This window comes from Seriola aureovittata, chromosome 1, assembly GCF_021018895.1.
Source record: "Seriola aureovittata isolate HTS-2021-v1 ecotype China chromosome 1, ASM2101889v1, whole genome shotgun sequence".
NCBI classification, from domain to species: domain Eukaryota; kingdom Metazoa; phylum Chordata; class Actinopteri; order Carangiformes; family Carangidae; genus Seriola; species Seriola aureovittata.
Window position 1 is genome coordinate 9,858,533 of NC_079364.1, and position 20,289 is coordinate 9,878,821.

At 39.9% G+C, this 20,289-nt stretch overlaps 1 protein-coding gene across 1 annotated transcript; it reads left to right on the forward strand.

The window, feature by feature from the left end:
- Positions 1-15,644: 15,644 nt before the first annotated feature.
- Positions 15,645-20,050, forward strand: mnx2b (motor neuron and pancreas homeobox 2b). The gene is made up of 3 exons (XM_056379856.1): positions 15,645-16,074; positions 17,486-17,646; positions 18,851-20,050. Exons 1-3 carry the CDS (start codon positions 15,645-15,647, stop codon positions 19,265-19,267), a joined length of 1,008 nt encoding a protein of 335 aa, XP_056235831.1. The 3' UTR covers positions 19,268-20,050.
- The last annotated feature ends 239 nt before the right edge of the window (positions 20,051-20,289 follow it).

The following is a 20,289-nucleotide window of genomic DNA, read 5'->3' on the forward strand; positions in this document are numbered from 1 at the left end:
TAGCTGTGATTCACATATTACCAAACTCACAATGGGCCCAGAAATGCATGATTAACTTTAATATATATATATATATATATATATATATATATATATACATATTATTAAACAGTTCAGACTGGATTATTTCTTATAATTTGTGCATATTTGTGTGCGCACACAAATACAGATACCTGTACCTACATGTCGTCATGCAAGTTCATGTGTAACCCTCACAAACACTGGAAGGAGCCACTGTGACTACGCCTCATCCTGGGACTGTATTAGTGTGGCCTGCCGCTTTGATGCTGTCAGCCAAACAGATTACCCTGCTCTTAACCCTCTTTTGAACCCAGCATGCCGCACAAAGGCCAGCTTTACGCCTTCATACCAGTGCAAACACTTATTCATATTAATTCCAGTTTATTCACTGAATTACTTCACAAATGAAGGAAGGAAACGTTTATTTTGCGTCAGCATTAAGATCATATGGCACTCACACTGAGAACAGGCTGGATTAGGAAAGGTCAACAGCTCGGAGAAGGCTTACATAGCTGAAAGGGGAAAAGCATCATCATCATATGTCGATTAGCTCAACAGTCCTGGGAAAGTAAATATAGTTATTACAACAAAACCTCAAATTTATCAATGTAGGAAAAGTATTTCACAGTTGACCACAATGATCCTGTTTTCCTAAGAATTTAAACAGATTTGTTTCCTGCTTTGTGGCCACAATTTTTCATTCATCTGTCAAAGTGAGAGAGACATTTAGTAATAAGTCCTAAACACAAAGTACAAAAAACCCCTGAGGCTCATGGGAATGTCCATTAGTTTGAAAGAATTGGACACATGCAAATTTTGACCTCATCACGGCATTATGGGAAAAGTAAGGGAAGATCACCAAAGTGTTGGCAGTTTATCATTTAGGGGACATGAATGGCTGAACCAAATTTTATCGCAGTCCAGTTCGCAGTTTTTTTTTCATTTATGAACAATGAGAAGTGAGTAACGAGAACTGTCCCTTATTTGTTTGATGCTGATGGGACAAATTAATTTCAATTCAAAACAGAAGTTTAAGATCAAAAGAGGTTATGAGTCTTTGCTTTAGCCTAAATAAGTGATGTTAAACATTGAGGTTTAAACTCCCATTGGAGCTTAAAACTGTTTCCTTGTGTCACTTTGCATTTTGCAGAGCTGAGGTGGGAGATGCAGGCAGCAGGGGGAAGGCTGGGTTGGAAGGTCAGCGTCTCTCCTGCCGGAGGAGGGGAGGCAGTCTGTATAGGTGTGGGTGGGTGGGTAGGTGGAAGGGGGGATTTAATTAGAGCAAGTGCCTGCATCCCCCTCTGGTCTCCTGCGCCGTATTACTATTTGCTGGCAAGGGTTAACTGGACTGATAAATGGGATCAGTCACACTTGTACTTGTGTGTGTGCGCGCGTGCACGCACACATGTACACACACACACACACCTACCTGTATTGTAAAGAGGGAATGACTAAGGCCTGTATGATACAAACAAAATGAGTGAAGGTTTATATATTGAAACAACATGTAGCCTGCATACTGTTCTGATTCGCTGCGCTCAGAGAAACTTACTATTACAGCAGCATAAGGTCTTACAGAAGTCTTATTTGTGAGTTGGCCAAAACAATTGCTCATTAAGAGCTTGTTTGGCACTGTGACATTGAAAGGTTGCTTATAAATTTGAAACATATGCTCACATTAGATTTAAGGTGATGTACCTGACTCTATATCCAACTAGGAACTCTTTTAAAAACACTCTCACGTCCACATCTTCCCCCTGGTAATATTTAATATTACTGGAAGAAGATGGGATCTCTCTGTTTATCTGTCCAGTGTCTACCCATGCTAGTGGCATGACCTTAGGGATGACAATGATGGTTAGTCAGTCCCGCGACCACTTTGGTCCAGATGGTCCAGCTTTTGGATGCTGTGAAATTTGGTACAGACATTTATGTGTGCTCTCATATTTACTTATTTATTTGGTTTATGACCAAATACCAGCAACGCTAGCAATATTAAAGGAATTTGCAAGTTTTGCTATTGCTACATAGCCAACTTTAGCATTAACAGCCGTTTATTTACCAGTCTAGAAGAAATGTTGCGAGTTCAGCATCAAACAAGAGCTGTCTCCAGTGGTGGAAAGCATTGCCAACGTTAACTCTTGTTGCTATCACTTGTTTTCTTCTACTTAAGTTAGCATGCAAACCAGCTAGTCCCGGCCCTTCCAGTCAGTCTTGTCACTTTCTGATACTGACTCGCTGTAGCTGCCTGTCTATCCTGAAGACATAACGCTGCTCAAAGAGTGTATTATAACCTATTGTACTATAAAGAAAACAATGCATGAAGCTCTTGTCAAGCGACAATCACCACCACCCGCTCCCAGCAAGAAACCATGATCAGTGGCAGCGAAAACTTATAATTAGTCCCTTTTTAAATTAAGTGAAATTGAGCAAATGTCATGTTAGCATGCTGATGTTCTCATTTAGACACTGCTGTGACTAACTACAGCCTGACAGAAGTGGTGGTGGTGGTAGAAAAAACGAACACTGTGTCTACACAGAGGGCGTAGTGTGAGCAGCACGTTGTTGTAGGTCACTTGCATTTTAGAAGCACTCACAGCCCAACTCACAGTCACTGGAGGATAAAGAAAAAAACAGTAAATGATTTTTTGACTACATCTTGAAAATTTTAAAAGACTTCACCTGATAGTTCTGACAGTCATTCACATTTTATAGTGTGTTTCCAGCATGTCTTTGCCACCACGACGATCAGTGTGAAACTATCCAAAAGTGACATTAGAAAACTGTCAAATTATACAAGTGTCTTCCAGTTTGGTGACCTTCATAGAGCCACTTCCTGTGAGTGTATCTCCGTGAGAACACACCTCTGTGAGGGAAATCATGTTGGGATATACGCCACCAGTGCGTGTCTTTTCATAAATCTTCAGTCTTAATCAAAGCGGCGGCTGTGTCCATTAATAACTCAGTGTGGTTGGCCTGATGACAGAACACAATGCACCTAATGGAACAATTTATTTCCATAATGCTGCATTGTCAGGGCAAGCGCACAGCCCCGGGGGGAGGGTGGGTATTTGGGGGGCAGAGGAGAGTGCAGGAGCACGCAAGCAAGAAAACATAGAGGACAGTGATGAAGGACATTGGAGGTAAATTCAGAGAGTTTTGAAAACATTATTGGGTTTATCCTATTTTTTTTCTGGTAGGAGAGACAAACATACGCCGCTGTATTCATACATACACAAAATGTAAAGTATCTGCAGTCATATTTCTACTCTTTTAATCCTAAATCCAAAGGCAACTGTGCCCCCAAATCCAATCATCACAGGCCTCTAAGTGGCAGTCTTCTCAAAGCTTAACCTTGAACAATACTGAATGGCAACTCAGCCATACTTTCTGAGATACTCAACTTCAGATATAGCTATGGGACACACTTTAATGGACCTCCCTTGGGCAAGGACAAGCAGTTTAAAAGGTCAAAATACCTGTTGACTGTTATGTTCCCTCACTGCTGAAGAGATGCCTAAAATTCCTTTAAAGGAACATTTTGGGAAACATGCTTATTTGCTTTCTTGCTGAGAGCTAAAGATGTCACTCTCATGTCTGTATGATGGAGGTGCATCTGGGAGACAGTTAGCCTAGCATAGCATAAAGACTAGAACAAAGTTAGCCTGGCTCAGGTGGCCACAACAATAGGGACACAGGTAGCAATTAATAAAGAATATATTATCAGACCAAATAAAAGTGCCAAATTAAATATTTACAACATGGGGTGTTTGGTAATTAGTATAGTCAGTGGTGGGTATTGTGCATGAGTGAAAGGTGCGGGTGCCAGTATAAGATGCAAAACAAAACATAAAGATAACATAACCAAACCCAGGATGTGGGTGGAGCAGAGAGGATGGTTCGACTGCAGCCAAGAATCACTGGCTCACTGTCGTGGCTTACTGGGACCAGTGGTTTAGCATGAACAGCTGGGTCCTGTATATGCTGTATGCAGTCTCAGTAGGTGCGCTTCCCCTTTTTAATACATCAATTTTCACGCCTGAATGAATAACTGAATCAACAAGTGTAAACTTGTGAATCACAGTAATTAGTAATGAAGTGTTTTAAATGTATTTAAGTCTGCATAATCTTAAATCTCAGTGTATTTCAGGCTCTTGTGTCTCAGGTTTCGAGGTCCTTATTTTATCCTGAGCACAACACAAAAGTGGACAGCTATCTCACATCTTACCCCTGTTAATTGAATCCTGTATTGCTGGATTTTCATAATAAAAGACAAGCTGATAAGATTTCAGTGGAATCATGTTTTATTTACAGAATTTAGGTGAATTAGTTTCCAACAAGTGCAAGTCCAACAAGTGCAGCAACATACAGGACTCATTTTAAGTAATAACTCAGTCTGAGATATTAAACTTTTCTGATCCTGCTGAATGTTTATTTTCATCAGTCAAAATCATCAAAACGCCATAGTAACTGATCATATTTAAAAAGTTATGACTACAAAAACATTGTATTGCAAGCATCTTAAAATTGTAATAAGTTAAATGATATGTTAGAATATTTATAATAAATACAATAAGGCATCTCCTTCCAATGTAAACTGCAGCAAATTTAGTCATTTAGTCATTTAGTAATTTTAGTCTTTTACTGTTTTTCTTTTTTAATGACTGCTAAATGATTAAATGATTGCTTCAAAGTTCACTTGAAAAGTATCACATTTAGAGACAAACTGTTTTTGCCCACCCTACTGCAGGAGTGAACTAAACTACACCAGCACCTTCCAGAGGCTTTTATATTGTTTTAGATACAAGAAATAAGAGAACGGCAACAGTAATAACTTATTGTGCTAATAATGTAAAATTGCCTCATGTTGGGGTCCCTGGTAACTTAGTTTAATATGACACCCCACAGGGACACTTGAATAGAAGAGAGGTTTCTTTACTGTTATTAACTACACCTGCCTACGTACCTATACCCTACTGTGACAAGTCAAAATGTGTCGGCAGAGGAGACAGCTTGCACCAGTTTTAACACCAACACTGGTGTAGGGGCACAGTTGCTAATCAATGACATTCCTTTCGAGAGAAGAAAGATTTTATGGAGCGTAGGAAGAGTATGGTGTAAGGTGCAGAACAGGAGACAGTGGATGTTCTAATTAAGTACTGAAGGCACATTGTGAGACAGAGCAGGAGACAAATCACTTAGTGTCCACTTCATCATCTCAGGATGTCAGACCCTCTGACAGAACGGCCAATTATAGAATTGCTAATTCCTCAGTTAGCTCACACTGAGCCAGTCCCGGCTTGGCACATCTGGAACATTTCTTGAAACTTAACACATTAGTGTGCCAAGAAAAAAGAGATTATCACAAACAGTTAAACTTGAATCATTTTGGGACACGATGTTAGCATTTATAAAAAAAAGAATACTTTATATATCACTTTTCTAAACATAAGTTACTAAGCGCTTTACAGCAACAAAGGCAGTAAGCAACAAAAAACAATATCAAACTGTCAAACAATATCAACTGAAGTTCAGAATCACAAAATTAATATTAAAACATTTGTAAAAGAAGATAAAGAAACAACATTTAAGAAGAATAAAGTTATGTAAAGAGCAGAAAACACACCCCAGCTCATAGGGGATAAAAAACATCTGAAATGTATTTGTGACCCAGAGTCTGTAAGCCCTAAATATTAATAGTAAAACCATCCAGCAAACACTCTCTCACTGGGAGATGAGACCTGTGGCAGAAGAAGCTTCTCCAGCTATTACAAAAGTGAAATCAGGAGCAGAAGATTCCTGTGCATTTTAGAAGGAAAGGGATTCGACTAGTTTCGTCTGTTGTGCAGAAAGTGGAATATAGAAAGCACATATAAAAATAACACATTTTGTTTCTCTTTACCAAGATGGAGGATTTGACCATCTGTAGTTATTTGTGACAGGCCAACTAAAAATGATTTAGGCTACCTTAAAGATTGAGGACATGTAGTTTATCAGGAGGAGGGGCAGCTTATTCAAACCAATTAGCACACTGACAGAGAGGGATGAGTTCCCTGACCTATCTACCCTTGTAGCCATAAACAGAACAAATATAATGAACAAAGAGTGAAGAAAAGATAAGTGAATGAGGCAGAGACGAGTGTATTTAAACCACTTCAAGCGTTAAACTTTCATTCTTCCTTCAAAGTCAGTGGTACAGTGCGTTGTGAATCAAGACTAAAGCATTAAATTAGCTGCAGACGTGTTTGGTGTGAATGGGAACTTGCAGGGCTTGACAGCATTGCTTTGATAATGCAGTGTTATTTGAAATGTTATTGAAAGTCAAAAAACTTTTTTCTAACCTTTTTCTAATTTTATTTTTATTTCTCATCTGTCAAATGTGCTGACATGAAATTAAATAAATAGAGATCTGAACAATGGTACTTCTGCAAGGGTATTTTGACTGTTTTGACACTTCATCAGAGCTCTGTTGCCAAAGGAGCTGCATTGACCACACTTTGTTACACTTGACGACATTTTGATCAATTGAGAGCCATTAAAATACACCACAACGCTGTGATTTACCTCCGCTACTGTTTCATACATTGACAAATCTTAACAGCGCTCCATTAGTCTATTGACAAAGTCAAGTGACTGATCAATTCATTTCAATTTTTGGAATATTGACTGCGTCCCAACAGAAATTACCTGATGGGAGGTGGCACTATTAGCATTACCAGAAAGAGATTCATTTGCTTAAAAGATTGGCCCCAATGTCGCTGTTGTGTGTATATGATTAACTTTAAAATAAAGATGTGGGTCGTGGTAAAAACTAAACCTGTCTGCATTGTGAGTTCCCATGGTGACTTCAAGTCCAGCAGCTAAAATGTGCCTCTTTATGTCTGACTTCGCCAGACTAAAGCTGTCCTTCATAAGAACAGCTTGTCAGGCTGTCGATTACCTTTGGAAACCCACTCCTCTCCCACCATTCCATTTTTGGATTAAGGGGGCGCTGTGTTTGGACCATTTCTGTAATTTTATGAATATGCTAATCTAATATTCATACTTCGTGCTGTTTATTGGGGCAGCTGTGCAGAAAAAGGAGCCTTGATTTGATCCTCTCTCTCAAGCTCTCTTTTCTCATTCTTGACACAACTATTTGTGAGCAAAATCTATGAAAGTCTTCCAAGAAAAGACCGTCTGAAACAATATCGCAGCTCCCCACTCTCTATGCTGGCCTGAATTGTACTCTATCTTGCTGTGTGGCTCTTTAAACACTGGATGTCTGACAAGTTCTTTTTTAGCTCAATCCAGCCCAAAGAGTCTACAGTCATGCCAGCAGCTCTATGAGACTTTGGCGTTAGCATGCTCACAATGACTATGCTTACATATTGATGCTAAAGGCCAGTTCATGGTTTCTGCAACTGCATGGCTGTGAGGGTCCACATGATCAAAAAGTCCTCACAGACTCTGCACTGAGTGCATGTCTGCGTGAAGCCCAAAATTAGTGACTTTTTCATGTTGTTCAGCCAAATACAACAAACAAAAGGAACTCTTCTCCTTGCTTTAAGAGTTTGCCACGATTGGAATTTTCTAATCTAATTTTCTAATTAGCACTAAAAACAAAGTACAGCTGAAGCGAATGTCTTTGGTTTTGCAGCTATTGAGTTCTACATGTTGAGCAAATTGAAATTTCGACATGATGATGGCAAAAGAGGAAAAGTTAAGGGATCATCAGAGTTATTGCAATTCATTCTGAGGGGAATTTTAACGTGCGTGACAAATTCTATGGCAACCTATGTAATAGTAATAGATCATTTCAGTCTGGACCAAAGTGATAAACTGAGCGCCAGAGTTTTGAGCACTAATAAATGTAATTTCCTCTGTCATATCACAATCTTTTGCATGTTAAAGGTGTTTATTCATTTTAAAAAACAAATCTGCCTTGGTTTTGCTTTCACTATCTTTCACTGCTTGCCTGCTCCTCTCCCGTCAGTAACCTTTGGTTACTGTTTAACGGTAAATTTGGCAATAAGAAGACATTACCTGAGCGCTAATGGCAGTGGGTGACTTCCTCACAGTGGGAAAACATGGCAAAAAACATACTCAAAGTAGCAATCAAATGAAGACTTAAATGAACCACAGTGGACTGAAAGACGTTGCATTTCTAACTCTATATACGGTGGAAACTGAGTTTCAGGAGGGAGGAACAGAGAGAACAATCAGCCAACTGGCGGAGATCTTCAAAGCACTTGATGACTCTGAATATCCTCATAAGTGGGTAGATAATGCATGGCGGAGAGGGACAGTGAGATAGCTGGGTGAAAGTAATGGTGTCTTGTTGTGGCTGATAAGGTGTATTTATCTCCTATCTCCCATGGCTATGCACAATGGGACCCTTGTATGAGTGATAGTAAAACACAGGGCTATTAGATGGACGGACCCATTAAATGGTCATAAAACTCACACTGGACTGGATTATGTTGAAGGAAGCTTTTGTTTCCAGAATGGAAAGAATAAACAGGTTAACTGGGAAACAGGTTGGTGAGTTGCCCAGTTGGAATTCCCCAATTTAGATGTTCAGCAGACTCTGTACCTGTGCTTTTTTATTTGCTCTCTGTTGTGGTTTATTAAGCTGCAGTTGATTAGCTAAGATCATATCTGAAAGATGCAAGGGAGCTATTCAGATAATCTGTCATTAGAGTAACACATCAAAGTGACACCTTTAATTCAAGCACTGCGTTTATTTAGGTTTTATGTTATACCATTATGACCCTTATAAACACTTACTACACTGTGGTTTTTTATTTGAAGCTTCTTGGACACAGATCATTCCTACACAAGGACTTTTTTTAAATTATTTTAAATTCCATCTTATAATCAGATTTATCCATATAGCTTTGAAACTGCACAATTTTTGTTTTTAAATATCCTGTTTAACAGTTCTTAATTTTCATTCACTTATATCCCTGCTTCTTATTGTGCAACTTAAAGTGGTCCATCAGTTGCAATTAATGTTTCAAACAACTAAAACTTAGAAACTTTTCTAAGCAAAAGCAAAGCGCACTGTTCCGGCCCTGTTTCGGCCCTGTTTCGGCCCTGTTTCGGCGGGACACTTTGCTGTCTTCTGGCACCAGAGGGCCAAATGTGAGCTGGCTCTAGCCTACACTTGGCCGTGTAACGTCTTGGAATTTGTTCAGCAAGTAGTTTGTAACTGATCTTTAAAATGACATATAGAAGCATTTTCTGACCTGATGCCCCAGTCTGCAAGACGACAGCATTAGTCTGTGTCTCCCAAACCATTACATATCACTGTAAACCTGTTTTATGATCCGTCAACACTACGGTTAAGGTTTGGTTAGGTTTAGGCTCAAAAGCGACGGTTAGACTATGGCTTTGATTAAAGTATTTTGGTTTCTTTTAACCATGGCCACCATTGTCCCATAACCCTCACAATGTGACAACAATTGTCACTTGAAGGTAAACATATGCCGGGACTGTTCTGGGCTAGTGTCAACCTGTCCTGTGTCAAACCTCACATTATTCTGACTGGAGAGCATCCACACATTATTCCAACATGGTTACCCCCACTGCTAGCTTTTGGATCACACCAGATAAATAAGTTTTTATCATCTACTTTAGTTGTGTTATGTATTTGTAGTGGTTGTGATAAACACAAGTGGGTAACTGTTACCTCTGTGCTTGTGTTCATCAGGGCCATTAGCTCCAACCAGACACTTGTTCACTGTACATGCTGGCATATATTTAGCTTATGTGCGTAGACATTGTTTTGGATTTTAAAATGAGCACATTTTCATCGCTTTCCTTGTGGCGCTTCCTGGACATCAGGGAAATTAACAAACAGTTTTACAAGAAGAAAATTTAACTATAGAGCAAACTACATGACTTTCAGGCTCATCTCGTGAAAGTGCTGGTAAACACCTGATCAGAGAGAGAGGAGTGGGAAGGGGCCAAAGTAGCAAAAACACACAAAAGGAGATTCACGTCCAGTGGGCTAGATGTCATACGGCAAAGCTCAATATTGGTTAATAAATGATGGGTACAGGGTAGAGAGACTCAGAAGAGAGGTAAAACTCTCGTAGATTACCTTTATCTCTTTAATGAGACAACATTAATTTTGCTCTCAAGGTCTGGCAGAAAGCGAGCTGATTTATCATCCGCCTTTAACGTTGTGGGAATTAGTCTAATTACCAGTGGTATGGAGAGCTGATTTTCACCTCACAGAAAGCCCATTGTGCACCCGAATCATTTATCACAGCTGCGGTCCGGACATTATACTCCAGGCCTGTTGGGAAAACTATTGTTGGTCGACAGCATCCCTGAAAGCTACATATGTCACAGAAAGCCTGACGGAAGATCAGATACAGGAATGTGCCCATGCAGTGGGTCTGACTCTGCTGTGTGTTATGTCAATACCATACCTCCCATGCAGACAGTCTTTGAGCAGTTTATTGCCAAAAACCAGCAACGGTATCTGTAGTTGTGAAGAAACAGGATTTCTCTGAAATGTTAACTGCGCCTTCAGTAGGTAAAGTCCATAACAAAAACAGATAATTCACAATAACGTTACAATAGTAACGTTTAAAGTAACCTAAAATGTTTACTTCCCCAAGTAGAAGTAAAGCTCAGGGAAGGGCATCGAGTAGTTCCTGTTGTTACACAGAACATTTCTCTTTATAGAACTGTATTTTCTCCCATAAAAACACATTAGCCACATTATTAGGAACGCAGAAGCAAATAGGAAATGTTACACCAGAAATGTCGACCTGTACCCCCTTAAATAAAAGTCTTCACTTAATCCACATAAGATTTTACAGGGATGTACAATGCTCTGTTCATAACACAGTTAAAGCATACACAGCAGCATATCAATGGAAAAAAGAATCTATCATTCATGGTCGGTTTCATATAATCCCTTTTATCAGACAATCTGTAGAAGCTCCAGATTGCTTTATTTACTTCAGCTCCTGAACCTCCTTTAGTCTCACCTATGAGCATGAAGGGTCTTATCAGTAGGATTAAGTAAAATAAACCAGCAAGGATCAGTGGGAGTCAGCACCTGACTAGGCCAGCACCTAGAGCACACCTGGATTAGTTTTAGGACAGGGCAAGCTGTCTCAGAGCTGTGGTAATGATTGAAAAATATGCTTGTAATTGCTGATAAGCTCTTTAATGTTTCAGTAAACTCTTTTTTGCCGCTGAGTTTACTGACCCATAATTTGTCGATAAACTCTTGCTTTGTAGTGCAACGTCAAGGGCTGGCGGCGTCTTTGAACCAATTGTCCTCTCATGGTGTGAAAGGTGTGCGCAGCATTTAGAGAGTTCTGCAAAGAGTTCAAGAGGGCATGTGCATGTAAGGACATGTGAGACAGAGGAAAGGAAAGGAGGTGAAGACGGTTTAGCTTGATCAGATCAGATTCAGCATTAAGAGACCTTCCAAATTCCACCTGCAACCAGATAATCCATGTGGTGAACTACGTCTTGCTATTGATGTTGTTTTTGAATCAGTTGTGAGCATTATCCACACTGCTGACGTGTCCATCAGCAACACAGTAAATCGTACCGGTACTCTTTGTGCCGCACTGTGGCCGACCCTGACCTCTGAAAGATTTTTCCTTAATGGATCAATACAGTATCACATCACTAGCTTTGCTATTTATAGTCGTGAAGGAAAAGGGAAACAAGTCAAAGAGTTCAAAACCTTGCTAGCAGCTCTGTAAGGCTGTACTTAAGCACAGCTGTGCTTAAGTACAGCTGTGCTTTGAGCTAAATGCTAATGTCAACATGCAAACATGATCACAATGACAGTGCTAACATGCGGATGTTTAGCAAGTATGATGTTTATCACCCTCTTATTTTAATGTGTCAGCATGCTAACATTGCTAGCACTACAGCTGCAGCTGAGGCTAATGAGAATGTAATTTGTTTTGCAGATATTTGGTCATAAAATATATTGGGCAAATTAACATTTTGACCTGATGATGAAGCTAGAAGAAAAGTGAAAAGTTATGGTAATCCATGCAGTAGTTGTTGAAGTATTTTTAGTGTGGACCAAAGTGCACTGATTGATACTGCTACACCGCTAGCATGGCTAAAAATGCTTGACTTGGATAATTTGTAATGTCAAATATCTTGGAAACCTGAGTCACGTGTCTCCAGTTTGTCATTTTGAAAGGTAAGTTACAACCAATTCTGAAGTTAAATGTTTCTCTCACAAGGAAGGGATATATTGTACCAGTAAACTCACTAGGAAACGTAGGCTACTGCACCTGCCACACAGGAACTATAAATTCTCATCTCTGGCTGCAAGTTGGCGACATTGCTTCAGGGGCACTGGAAGGCGGGATTACGTGCCACGTAAACTGTCCCCAGATCCACAGGAGCCTGACAATCCATGGGTTACCTGAATGTCATTGGTTAATTGAAAATTTGCCGCAGTCTTGCATTCATCTTTTGTCCAGTCTTTAAGAGGGCCTTTATTTCAAAATAAAATTTCAATAGGCTACTTTAATTATTTCAGTTTTTTGTTACATTGCGCATTTTCCTAAATGAAGAATGAAATTAACTCATACAAGCCCAACATCAAATGTTTGACCCCAAGCCCCCAAACAGGTTAATCCATGCATGAGTCCCCATATCTCACAAAAAAACATCCAAAAATCAACTTTTATTTATTTAGTTCTTAACTTATTAACTTATAACTGTTTTGATTATTTGGGTTAATTTTTTTGGCGCTATCCAATTCATTCTCACAACTTTTGTTGGCTGTCTGATGCAGGCCTTTCAAACACTCGGTTTTAATGATTAAAGAAGAGTCATTTTGGACAACCATAAGGGAGACTCATCTTAAAGCACCATCTGATCCCTTCAAGGAGAAAGACAGCGCTGCTCAGACGAGGCCAGCTGACACTGGAAGCAGGGGCGCAGTTTCAGGCACTGATTCAATTTAATTTGAGCGCCTCTGTCAACAGGCCCCGGTGACGGATTTACCCGCGGTATGCCTATTCAAATTACTTTCAAATCATAAAAGCAAGGAAACATACATTGGAGGGAAAGAGGTTGAGAGAAACAGGCAGAAAGCAGCACCGGTGTCCCTGGAGCAAATTACCTCTATATCAGCGCCGGAGACAGGCGGTGATCTGCCTGATAGAGAGCTGAGGGCGAGAGACACAGAGTCACACTGGCGAAGGAGAAAGAGAGCGAGAGAGGTGGGAGGACCTGCAGGACAGCTCCAATTTTCTGGAGGTCAACTACACGCCTGTACACGCACCGACCAATTACATATCATGAGTGAGGGTCTTCAAAATACAGCCCCCCCCCCCCCCCCCCCCGGTGAAGGCTAGTGTTTTATTCATATCAGCAGAATGGATTTCAATTTCCTGAGAGACGCGGTTTGGAGGTTTTGGGTGCAGGCTGGAGCTGCGGATGGATTAGACTGTAACACTGGGACATCTAAAGCAAAGACATATGCACCGACTGTCATGAAAAAGTGTTTGGCTACTGATGAAGTGATGAAGAACGTACAAGACCAAACACCAGCTACCATGGGTTAGACGTTTATTTCTAGAAAGATTTAATCGCGTGGAAATAAATAGTGGAAATTGTCTAATTGGGCTAAAACCAATGATGTTTTTCATTAACAATACATTTTCTTACAATAATCTGGTAGCAAATGGTGAAAAATGTCCACAGTGAGTTCCCAGAGCTCAAGCTGGCGTCTTCAATTGTTTTTGTTTTGCCTGACCAACAAGCAAGAACTCAAATATTTAACGTTTATCAGAAAATATTCTCATTCAAGATGCTGGAATTAGTCAGTTTGAATTTTTAGAAATAACTCAACCTTTAGAAAAATGATCAATGTTGTTGCCAATTAATTTTATGTCGATCAATTCCTTCACCTCTATTGTTAAATGCTACAGGTTCCAGGATTTTTGTTCTTATCATATTCAAATTCGATAACTTCAAGCCAATATACTGTGCGTGTAAACAGTGAATTAATACAATATTCAGTATTTCCCCACCACAATTATATTCCTGTGGCGATGTTTCAAACAAAATTTACAGAAAATATAACATTTTTGCAAAAAAAGAAAGAAAAGAAAATATTTATATAATTAAGATGCTTTTATTTTGGGGGGTTGTGGGTTTCTGGGAGTGACCATGCAATGATCCTGACTATCAATAGTAAGTTTAATTTTAAAAAAACAAACAAAAAACAAGCTTGTATTCGGTTTAGACATCATGGATCAAAACGTTGCATTTTCAAAATAAATAAATAAAAAGTGACCACAGTGTAGGTGCTCTCCATTATTTTACAAATATTAACCAAATGTTGAGCATCAGTGTTGGCCCCACATTTATTTGAGTTGCATCAAGATGCAGATTCTCAGTATGGTTCATTACAGTCTCAAATAATTCACATTTTAACAAATCGATCTGCAGCACATTTAGACCTGGCTATACCTTTTTATCATAGTCCTACAGCACTCCATTATTATTATTTTTTACAAGTTTTTATATTTTTCAGTGAAGTAAGGGAATGCTGTATTCAGCTGACAGATATGTAGCAACCATGTTGAAAAGCACGTCTCCACTTCAGATGGTTCACCTCCGCTTTCTCGGGTCTTAAAATGGCATTAGTTCACATTAAGCAGAAGGCCAATTAACTTATAGCCTTCTGCCAAGTCATTACACTTTTATACGGTTTGTGTGCAATTCTTGGTCGTAAACTTTAATGGTATCGGTATGGCCTTAGTATGAGAGTGAAGCAAGCCTTTATTATATTAATGATTTAAAATCTGGAGTAGACACAACATGTTTTTCTTATCTTCACCCAATCAAAGGGACCCAATAACATTAAGGCTGCTGAAAAACAGCCAATATTTGGTGCTAAGGTGTAAAGGATGTTTGCAGCACTAATAATGAGTTTGGACAAGCAAAGCGGTGTATATAATTCTTATGTTTATGGCAAGGTAGCTGCAGTCTGTGGCGAGTATGAGGAGCTGGCAGTAAGATAGATACTGAAAATACAATTGGCTAATCTTCTAATGTACCTCCGCGCTTTGATGCAGTTGAAGGTGTTTGCAGGCGGGACAAGGGTTGGACATTACCTCACTCTGAACGCTTTCTGGGGGGAGAAACGAGCGAGTAATTAGCTGATTAGGGGCCCGTCAGAGCAGCTCAGCCTCCAGCCAATCCCAGCTCACAGCGGCCTGCAGGGGTGGAGAAGGACGGCTGATGGTGCAAAACACATACCTCTGTGGTTTGTGAGAGTTGGTATTAAACAGCAGGGGGGGACGCAAATGTGACATGTGTAGGTAGGCTACAGTTCAAGGAAATAGATGCAGGGATGCACGTGAGAACGTCAATAATTTAGAGTCCGTCTGTCGAGAAGCAAGTTTTTCTCAAGATTAGTCCTCACAAGTTGGTCATGTTCATTTCTGAACAGCATATAGCTTGAGCCGATCCGCCTGAACTTTTATGAAAAGATAAGGAAAACACATGAGTGTGTGAGTGGAAGAGTTTCTGTTGTCTGCGCGCAGACGCACGGCACAGGTGCGCGCCAGCCCAGCTTGACCCGTTTGTTTCTTTAAGACTCTGCAGTCCTCCCGAGAGACGGCGTCATGGAGAAATCGAAGAACTTCAGGATTGACGCTCTGCTCGCTGACGAGACCAACCGGGGGAGCCGCGACCTCTCCCCCGGTCTCAGTAGCGACAGTCCCGCGGGCAGCCCGGTCTCATGCCGCCGTGCGGACACCCCGTCTCCGCGGGCCTCCCATCTTCAGACCGGAATAATCCCCAAACCGGGTGTCCTCAATCTCCCGCATCCAGGACTTGCTTCACTGCCCCAGGGGGCGATTCCCGGCATGTATCCTGCACCCATGTACCCATTATCGGCGTTGGGTGGCCAGCACCCCGCGTTCGCTTACACCGGTTTCACACAGCTAACGCAGACCTACCCGGAGCACCTGAAGGCTGCCATGGCGGGATCTCTTCCCCTGGAGCACTGGATCCGCGCTGGGATCATGATGCCACGACTGCCAGATTACAGCTGTAAGTATGATGATTATTTTGTAAATTCAAAACTCAAAGACCAAATAAACTGAGCGAACTGGCAGTTGCAAAAAAAAAAAATATAAGACTGACTGTCACATGTGCACCTGCATGAACCGTTTTCCATCATCAGTGTTTACGGGAAGGTGCAGGATTTCATCAGAGAACTGGGGTATTGCAAACTCATTGAAAAAAAGTGACAATGTTTCTGTTATTGTTGTTATTTTTGTTGTTTAGTGATCGTGTCACAATCATTTGAATAATAATAATAATAACAACAACAATCATAATCACAATAATAACAATAATAATAATAATAATAATAATAATAATAATAATAATAATAATAATAATAATAATGAAATACACCAAACAGATAATTCTGTTAATTTGTTTTTGAGTTTTAGTTTTGAATTTATTGTTTGTTTCCTTGTTTTAATTTTCAGAAGAGGCGAAGCTATACCAGTATTTCACTGATTCTCTGATACACATGATTTGTCCTTCTGCTTCGTTTAATTTAATATCATTTCTAAAATCAGACACTGACATTCTACGCCTTTTAGATTTCTTGATTCAAGCTGAAAAAGCACTAGGCTACGTCGTAAATAAATTGCACAGTGTAATTATAATTTACAACCTGTCTGAAAGCACGCTTTCAATGCCACGATCTGTAGCCTAGATAATATTTTATTCGAGGTAACGCCGTAGATCCTCATATATTTAGTATCAATAACAGCCCTACATCGTCCCGTACGGTAGCCTACGAGGGGTTCGGTTTGCTTCTTCTCTGTGTGCCATATTTTAATTTTGGCCCATTCATTTCTCTATAAACGCCAACCCGATGGAAATTGTCTTTGTGTGACGAAGAAACTATAAACAAACACCTAAAACGTTCTGTAGTTCATCAATAAAATCCCAAAAGCCTTCATTGAATTTTCATTAAGTTAATGGCATGCCTGTGTTTTTATGGCCTCTGCGCCCGCTTCTGCTGTTTCCCCCCCGTCAACAATAAACTGGAGTAAAGCTGTTATAGTTAATGATGGCCAGAGAGTGCGGGCATATGTGCATGTTCCCACCCACAAAATTATATTGAACTTCCTATGTCCTTGGTATTATATAAAGAAGACTATTGGCAGTGTCTGCTCAAATATTTCAGATTCATTTCAGACCGGAATCTTCAATAAAGGCCAAATATTTCCAAATATGTTGAATTATTAGAAAATATATATTCAGAGACACAAAAACATTCAAATTATTCAAACATGAGTATTCATTTTAAAACCAAATGAATTAATGAAGCTCTGGTGGCTAATATCAAATAAGAGTTAAGTTGTCATATAATAAGTATAAATAACTACTGACATGAAACCACAGCCAGAACAGACTGATAACTCTGCTCTTCCTCCTCCAGCGGGGCCTCAGTCCGGTCTGTTGGGGAAGTGCCGGAGGCCTCGCACCGCCTTCACCAGTCAGCAGCTCCTGGAGCTGGAGAACCAGTTCAAACTCAACAAGTACCTGTCCAGACCCAAACGCTTTGAAGTGGCCACCTCACTCATGCTGACTGAAACACAGGTAAGACACAGTTGTTCACTTCAAAAGCCGACAGGTTCATTTCAAGATAAGAAGAAAAAGTTATTCACAGAAACAAGAATCAGGTGAGAAACCAATCAGTAAAGTGTACTCCGAAATGTATTCGCCCAAAGCTACAGGCCAGCCACAGCACCTTCATCCAACTAGATAACTGGAATTTAACAGACTTATACTTCTGTAACTAAGACCAGTTACATCTTCTGATAACTCATGCAGGTAACAGACGTATTAATTTATTTAGTTTCATCATTAGTTTTTTTTTTTTTAAATTTAATCAGGAAAGCCAACTGAAATCAAAACTGTCCTTTTCCACAGACAAATAAGATCAATAATGCAATATATGCCACAACATCAGAATTAAACAGAGATATGATACAGTCATGTAAAAAATATTTCATCCTAAAAGCCACTGAAATACCACCTTAAAATAAGCTGTTTAAAACCACAAAAATACTTAGGACCAATCCATTGGTAATTTGTAATGCCACTGCATTGCTAAATGTTAAATAAAAAATAATTCCTTCATTCTGGGAAACCACTTTGTATCTCACTGAAGCATTGATGAATTATATTAGATTATAAATACTGGCACATTCTTCCAAGTCCACAGCACAAACCAAACAATTCATGTATTGTATTGTTTTAAAATAGGGTTTATGGTTTTATTACCACAGTTGATGCAGTGTGTGAGCATTCATCCTGAAAGATAAAGGTGAGAAAGAAGGTGAAAGTATAAAAAAGAATTGCTTTTTATGAATTATATGTTATTTTTGAGTTGGAGGTTCTTCACTTTTACTTGAATCGGATCAAGAAAACACATTATGTGCGTGCTCTTTCTGCGTTTCAATGGGAAATGTAGTTAGGAAATTTTCGATTCGGATAAATGTATATTTAAATCAAGGCAGTTTTATTTGTGCTATATAGTCCAGAATGACAGGAACAGCATTAGGAAAACTGGAATAAAAAATTGTTAGAAACCTCAGGGAGAGCAACTGAGGAGGGATCTCTCTTTCAGGACTGGCCTTCACAGAGACTTTACATAAAAGAAATAAACATACTGGCAGTTTTTAGAATTACTTGATGTACTATCAAAAATATGTTTAAATCTGTTCAGAAAAACTCTGGGGTGTATTTCCTTAATGTCGCCTCTGAACTAATTTTCTTTTGCTCTGTGATCTCTCGGCAGGTCAAGATCTGGTTCCAAAATCGAAGGATGAAGTGGAAACGCAGCCGGAAGGCGAAGGAGCAGGCCACCGCGTCGGCCCAGTCTGAGGCAGAGCGGCTACGCAGTGGAGGAAAAACATCCTCCGACAAAACTGATGAGAGCAGACGAGCTGTGAATCCGGATGACGGAGGGATAGATCTTGACATGGAGGATGGGGAAGAGGAGGAAGAGGACGAGGAGGAGGAGGAGGAAGAAGAGGAGGAAGCCCGGCATGGTTTTCCTGTTGCAATAGGAAACGGTGTTGGGATGCCACGATCCACGGACTTCTTGCAGCGTGGCACTGACGTTGGCTACAACCCCCACAGCCCTTTCTCTGATGAGGAGCTGGAGGGGGTGCAAGTAGGAGGAGGTGACAGGAAGATTGGGGCAGGACTGTGAGAAGACACCCAGAATTTACTGGTTTGATTTCCTGTTTGTTACAGAGACATTACACTGGGACATATCTGTGTTTGCGGATACTAGAGAAGACACATTTCCAAGCCTAATGGTCTTTGTCCAGTCTGCTCTGTGAATGTTTATGTGTTCCAATGAGGACATTTGTTGGAATCACTAATTATTCACACAGCTTCCAAACATACACAGGACTATGACACAAATATACTGTATAAACTGTCTGTGAATAGATCCATCCCTTAGTACTGCACATTTCATAGCATGCTGAAAAAAAAGGTGCTCATCTCCTCCCTAAATTTTAGCTGTTTTCGTGAGTAACTGCCAGTCACCTTGTCTTCACTCCATCCACTGACAGCTGGAGCTCCACTCAAAGAACGCACACGTGCTACACAAATGAAGGATGAGAAGTAAAACAAGTGAACTGTTCAGACAGCGTGAGAATGTACAGTAGGTGAGGCTTCCCCTGGGTCATGAAAACAAAAAAAATTAAACAAGCTGTGTGATGTTGTGTCTGAAGAAACAACACAGGCTTAGAAACATCAGCTGCCCTGGATGTTTTTAAATACCTTGCAGAACATCCCATGTATTATATTTACTTTTGTGCATTTTATGTGAATATTGATGTTTTCTCTTTTTTGTTCTTGATGGTGTTTATGAATTTGTTCCTGTCACCTCTCTCACTTACATGTAAATGAATTTAATTTATTTGAATGATTGCAAAGATGAATCACACATGTATTTATCTGAGACTAGTTGTGTAGCTGTGAAATAAAAAGAAAGACGGCAAAACAAATAGAGGGTATAATGTTAACTGTGTTAACCATCTAGTGTGGTAGCGTGCTAATATTTGCTAATTGGTACTGAACACAAGGTACCATATTGGAATGTCATTCGAATGTCTTTGAATGTCTTATCAAAATTTCATGGCCATCTATCTGATATTGAGATATTTTAGCCTGGACCAATTTATTGAATATCATCATTAAAAATCACATTAACACAGCCTT